The sequence below is a fragment of the Nestor notabilis genome, unplaced genomic scaffold, assembly GCF_000696875.1.
Source record: "Nestor notabilis isolate BGI_N333 unplaced genomic scaffold, ASM69687v1 scaffold8619, whole genome shotgun sequence".
NCBI lineage: Eukaryota > Metazoa > Chordata > Aves > Psittaciformes > Psittacidae > Nestor > Nestor notabilis.
The window spans coordinates 21,470-27,979 of NW_009943239.1; the positions used below are offsets into that span (position 1 = coordinate 21,470).

General features: G+C 52.3%; 1 protein-coding gene across 1 annotated transcript in view; it reads left to right on the plus strand.

Moving 5' to 3' along the window:
• Positions 1–315: 315 nt before the first annotated feature.
• Positions 316–6,510, plus strand: part of LOC104411419 (malcavernin-like) — a 10,711-nt gene continuing 4,516 nt past the window's right edge. Inside the window, 6 exon segments of the mRNA XM_010021831.1 lie at positions 316–327; positions 3,317–3,490; positions 3,728–3,811; positions 4,021–4,050; positions 4,053–4,212; positions 5,658–5,794. Coding sequence (XP_010020133.1) covers positions 316–327; positions 3,317–3,490; positions 3,728–3,811; positions 4,021–4,050; positions 4,053–4,212; positions 5,658–5,794 — 597 coding nt within the window.

A 6,510-nucleotide genomic window follows, 5' to 3' on the forward strand; every position in this document is an offset into this window, starting at 1 on the left:
CGATTGAGTTTTGTGAAATGGGCTTAAGTGCCTCACTTTGCCTTGCGCCCAGCCCTGTTGCTGCCAGACCTTGCTATTCTCAACCAACAACTTGATTTTGTCGCTGTTGCTGCGTGTAACAGAAGGAAGCTGTGGTTACTGCACTTCCTGGCCGTGAGCCGGGTTTGCCTGCCCTTCAGCACAGGCTGCAAGTTTGGGAAGCCCCCACGACGAGGATAGCAACTTCTTTCCCCCCAAGGAGGTGCTTTCAGGGAAGCCACCAAAGGCTCTGCTCCAGCACGGTTTGGTTCTGTTCCCCATTAGGTGGGTACTTCAATGGAGAACGAGGTAGGTGCTGGTTTTATGTCGGCTCCCAGAAATGCAGAAGCTGCTGTTCCACATTGCGTCATGGGGGGTGACGCCTTTGTCTTGGGTTTGGGCTCCCCAAATCCTCCTTCAAGGAGATCCTGGGGCTCAGGGGGTGCAGGATGGTCCTGTTGCAGGGTCCTTCCAGCCCTAAAGGGGCTGCTTGCATCCTTGAGGGAAAAGCAAGAGTTTCTTCTGGTTTGCTCTGTATGGATTGGGCCAGATCTGGCAGCCTTGGTGTGGAGAGGTGAACTGAGCTGGAGCTGCCAGACCCAGAGGGGGAAGTGTTTGGGGGACTGTTGTGGCACAACCCTGACCTTGGCAGCAGTTTTCTGCATCTCTCTCCTGTCAATACTGACAATATGCTGGTGGAACAAGACCTTTATGTACCAGCAGCCAAGGTTTGGGGTCGGGCACTCTTGTAGGTGGGTTGGCAGAGCCCTCCATGCACTGGTCTTGTCAAACAGACCTCTTGTGTTCAGGATTTTCTCCTTCCTGGAGCCAGGAAATGTCCCAGCCCCTCAGCAGGATGCCTTCCCTAAAATCTGCAGTGCTTGGTGTTGCTGGTCTTGCTGCTGTAAAGGCAGAGCTGTTTCACGAGGCCAACATCGTGTAGCTTTGTTTTCTGACCCTTTTGTCCTACAAACTCTATTTTTATCTCCCTGGTCCAAGGGACATTTTTCAGGGCCGGGCTGTCCCCGATGTCCTTGTGGTGCCTGGCTCACTCTGGGAGCTGGTAAATACTATTCAACCAGGAGCTTTTCCAGCCCACTTTCCCATCCTAATACAACGGTTTCAAATTCTTTTGGTCTGGCTTTAACCTCTCTTGTTCCTCTAGATAGAATCATAGAATCACAGAGTGGTTTGGGCTGGAAGGGACCTTAGAGATCATCCAGTTCCAGGTTGGTTTCTGGGCTGCAAGCACACACTGCTGGGTCATTGTGAGGTTCTCATAGACCAACGCCCCAAGTCGTGCTCCTCAGGGCTCCTCTCAATCCAGTCTCCCCCAGCCTGTGTTTGTGCTTGGGATTGCCCCAGCCCAGCTGCAGGACCTTGCACATGGCCTTGCTGAACTCCATGAGGTTTGCACTGTCCCACCTTTGCAGCCTGTCCAGGTCCCTCTGGATGGATCCCTTCCCTCCAGCATGTTGACTGCAGCACATAGCTCAGTGTCGTCAGCAAACTTACTGAAGGTGCTCGATCCCACTGCCCATGTCACTGACAAAGGTGTTGAACAGCGCCGGTCCCAACACTGACCCATGCTCGACTACACTACGAAAAGCAACGGGAGAGGCTGAAGCTGCCTGGTGGGAGCAGGTCCCACATGTGCACCTGAGCATTGTCCTCAGCTACTGTGCAGGGAGTAGGTGACATGGTCATGGTGTTCCCCAACCAATTATAATGTCCTGTGGTAAGGCTTGAGCAGTTTAGGTGAAAGGTCTGCAGCAGTTCTTCTTGATGGTGGTTTCTAAGGCAAAGTCCTGCAGTGGATGGTGGCAAGAGATGAGTTGAATTTGCTGGAGGGTGCTGTTCTTTGAGGTTGCAAAGTACTCCCTGCTTGCCTGAGCAGAAGCACTTGGTTTACATTTCATTAATTTGCCTTTGAAGCATCTTTTCTACCTGTGCAGATTGTCCTTCTTCTTGCCTGTGAGAATCAGGAAAGCCAAGATGTGGTTGCCGTGAGGGGTGGGATGCAGAAAGCATCACTGCCATGGGATGGGGCAGCCAGAGCTGAGCATGCATGGGGCATCCGCTGAGGAGCTCTGCCTTTCCCCTCCAGCCCATGCAGTGGCCATTTCACACTGCTGGGAATCCCAAGCCTTGGATCTGCCCACTTCAAAACATCCATTGGAGCTGGTAAACTGAATTGGAGACATCCATGCACACTCCCAGTCATTTATCCATGGAGCAGCCTGGTGAGGAGCTTGGTGGGGATCTAACACGGGTTGGTGACAGGCCCTGGGTGTGCAGCATTCCTGGGCTGTCTGCCCCATGCCAAGGTGGAAGGACGGTGGCAATGCTCCCTCTATAGCTGGGAGCCTGTGTGTGCGTGCTGCCACCAGCTGGACTCGGGTTGGCTCCCACGTTTTTCCAGTCCCAGCACTCAGAGCTTCAGAAACAGCCAAGAGCTGGTTTTCCCAGGGAAGGCCACCTTCTGGGTCACGTATACATGTTTGTGGGTCTCTTTGGCAACTTCAGATAAGTTTTCAGCATCTCTGCCTTTTCCTTTCACAATCCTTCATCGAATTGCTTGCTGCAAATGCTTGGGTGAAATATAAAAAAGCTGTGAGGTGAGGAGGAAGCATGTGGCCATGGCTTGCTGGCTCTTACCACTCCTCATCCGAATAGCTATTTGCATTTGGTTTTCACTGAAAGGTTGGGCATCCTGATTTTAGGGGAAAAACATCCATTTTGGTAGCGGGCACTTGTGTGCTTGTGATATGTCCCAGGAAGAGGGTTTTCAGTGGAAGATCATGCACTTGTAGAGTCAAAGCTCCAAACTCAGCCTGTCTGTGGGGTGGTTGGGGGCTGGTCAAACCAGCCTGTGAGTACAGATTTACGTGCTGGAGGAGCACCAGGCAGTGGGTGCTGCTGGTTTCATAGAATCACAGAATCCTAGAAAGGTTTGGGTTGGAAGGGACCTTAAAGCTCATCCAGTTCCAACCCCCTGTCACGGGCAGGGACACCTTCCACTAGACCAGGTTGCTCCAAGCCCTGTCCAACCTGGCCTTGAACACTGCCAGGGATGGGGCAGCCACAGCTTCTCTGGGCAACCTGTGCCAGGGCCTCACCACCCTCCCAGGGAAGAACTTCTTCCTCAGATCTAATCTAACTCTCCCCTCTGTCATGTTAAAGCCATTCCCCCTCATCCTGTCCCTGCCTGCCCTTGTCATTTCCTTCCATTTCACTGCAGAAACTCCCTCTCTTGCCCTTAATCCCAAGGCCCTGGTGTTTCTTTTTCTCTCCTCAGCCTGGAATAGTGTCTCCTTTCAAACGAGTCTTCCTGAAGGGTGAAAAAGGGCGAGATAAAAAAGCCCAGGAGAAGGTTACAGAGAGGCGGCCTCTGCATACGGTGGTGGTGTCCCTGCCTGACCGCGTCGAACCAGATGTGCTGCTGAATGACTATATCGAGAAAGAAGTGAAGGTAATGTCTGCCTGGCTGGAGTGTGTAGATATATATATATAGACTATATATATAACTATATAGAGCATTACGGTGGCTTCAAGGCATGAGAGATCCTCCATATATAGCAGGTTCTAAAGACGGCCTTTGGCCACCACGCCTTTGCTCTGTGTTGATGGTGTCTTTCTTGCAGTATCTGGTGTGTTCAGGGGTGTTCTTTGTGTGTGCTGTGGTAACGGTCTGGTTCTTCTTTCCCAGTATTTAGGTCAACTCACATCCATCCCAGGGTACCTGAATCCCTCCAGCCGCACAGAGATCCTGCATCTGATTGATAATGCAAAGGTGAGAGCTCAGCATGTTGAGTGACCTACTCTGTGTCACCTCTCCATGCAGCACAGAGTAAGAATAGACTTTGTAGCTGCCCTCAGGCTGGGTCCTAGGCTAATTGGTGTCCTGCATCCTGGCATTACAAATGTGGGAGGGAAGCTCATTACCAGCCCATCATCAAAGAGGAAACAGTTAAGCAAATCAATGTAAATGTTTTATTGTAGAGAGCACACCAGCTCCCAGGGCAGCTGACCCAAAAAACCAGAAAAACAACGCTGACACCAGCCCCGCTGCCTACAACATCAAGCTGGTGTGGAGGGATGGAGAAGATCTCATCCTCAGGGTCCCTATCCATGACATCGCATCTGTTTCCTACATCCGAGATGACTCCTCTCACTTGGTTGTGCTGAAAACAGGTAGGTTGTGGCCAGCACAGGCAGGCTGTGGCCTCATGTTTTGGGGTTGTGAGCCAGAGCCTCACAGCAGCCAGAGTTGTGCTCATGGAGGACAGCAGCCAGCCTGAAAAGAAACAGGACAAAGGCTGTTGGGTGAGAACAGACCAAGGTGTTTGGGTTGGAAAGGACCTCAAGGCTCATCTAATTCCACCCCCCTGTCACGGGCAGGGACACCTTCCACTAGACCAGGTTGCTCCAAGTCCCGTCCAACCTGGCCTTGCACACTGCCAGGGATGGGGCGGGCAGCCACAGCTTCTCTGGGCAACCTGTGCCAGGGCCTCACCACCCTCACAGGGAGGAACTTCTTCCTCACACCTAATCTAAATCTCTCCTCTGACAGTTTAAAGCCATTCCCCCTTGTCCTGTCCCTGCCTACCCTTGTCAAAAGCTCCTCTCCAGCTTTCTTGATGGCCCCTTTAGGCACTGGAAGCTGCTCTAAGGTGTCCCCAGAGCCTTCTCTTCTTCAGGCTGAACAAACCCAGGTCTCTCAGCCTGTCTTCATAGCAGAGATGCTCTAGCCCTTGGAGCATCTTCATGGCCTCCTCTGGACTCGCTCCAACAGCTCCATGTCCCTCGGGTATTGGGGCCCCAGAGCTGGATGCAGGACTGCAGGGGGGGTCTCACCAGAGCAGAGGGGGAGAATCCCCTCCCTCGACCTGCTGATCACGCTGCTGGTGATGCAGCCCAGGACACGGTTGGTTTCTGTGCTGCAAGCGCACACTGCCAGGTCATGGTGAGCTTCTCATCAACCAGCCTCCCCAGGGCTGCTTGCAGTCCAGTCTCCCACAGCCAGGATTTGTGCCTGGAACTTGCTCTGCTCTTCACAACCCTTGTACAGTTGCTGGGAGGATTTCGTCACCATATTGGATGTCTAAATGCCCATGGTGAATAACCAGGATGGTATCACTCCTGACACACCTCACTTGTAATACCTGGAGAGTGCCTTAAATCTGTTCCTGGCAGCTCTGTGCATGCCACACCTGCGTGGTTTTGGGCTGGAGCATTTGGGTAGCACTGAGCAACTTAAAAGGTGTAATGACAGTGACTTAGCGGATTATTAACCCTGTGACAGCAAAAGACAGTAAGCGACTGCTGCTGGATTTCTGAGGCTGGCTAAGCCATGGAATTGAAGCTGGTGGTTTACAAAGTTGTCAAGAACTGGCTTTAAATTAAAGACTTTTCATGAAAGATTTTGGCCCTGTGCAGTGTTCAAGTGCAGGTCCTGGGCTTCTGGGAGCTCTCTCCTCCATGGTGTGTTCTCCTGGCCATGGGATCCTCTGTGCTCCTGTTCTGGGTGCTTTGCTCTCCCCATGGGCACCCTGTTCCGAGGCCAGCTTGCCATATGAGGACTCCTCCTTCTTCTCTCCCTGCCTCAAAGTTTCCATCATGACGTCTCTCTTTCTCAGCTCAGGACCCTGGGATCTCCCCAAGCCAGAGTCTCTGTGCTGAGAGCTCCAAAGCACTTACTTCGGGCTCGCTGTCTGAGAGTGGGGTGGTTCCTGTCGAAGCTTGTTGCTTGGTGGTCCTGGCTACAGAGAACAAAGTAAGACTCGAAACACTCCATTAAAACTGTCCCATGTTGGGTTTGCTTCCATAGTCACTCTCGGATTGCGACCACACCAGGACTGGGACTGGGGGAGGTTTTCTGGCTCTTAGACTGGGGTGGCCACAACTTGTCAGGTGGACAGTGGAGAGCCACCAGCCCCAGGGTGGCCTCATCCTGCTCTCACCAAGTGTTCCCTCTGTTACATGACCAGGTGTTTATCTGGCCATATACTGTGTGATACACATAGGCCCAGTTGCAAGACTGTGGGTTGGGCTTTGCTGGCACACAGCAAAGGAGAAGGTGCTGGCACACCTGAAAGAGAAAACCTGATCCCTGCCCCAGACCTGATTTGGACACAAGACAGGATTGGAAGATGATTTTCCCTTGGTGGTGGTGCCTGCTGCCCAGAGCTTTCACCAGCAGCTGCAAATATGTGAAGAGGACTGAATCCTCCCACAATGGGATTTTGCTAACCAGGGCGTTTTCTTGGTGCTGACCTGGAAATTTGTTTCATCCAGTGTCTGGATCCAGAGATTCTGATCTTGGTCTGTGTGTTCCTGCTTCTATAGCAAGAACCCTTTGCCTTCAGGGTGGAGTTTTGCTTGACTTGTTTTCAGGTCTAATGCTCTCTGGGGTGCCTGCACCAGTTTGGGATGTAGGTTATGTAGCCAAAATCCCAGGGAGCTGTACCGAGGAGTAGGACAGAACATCAG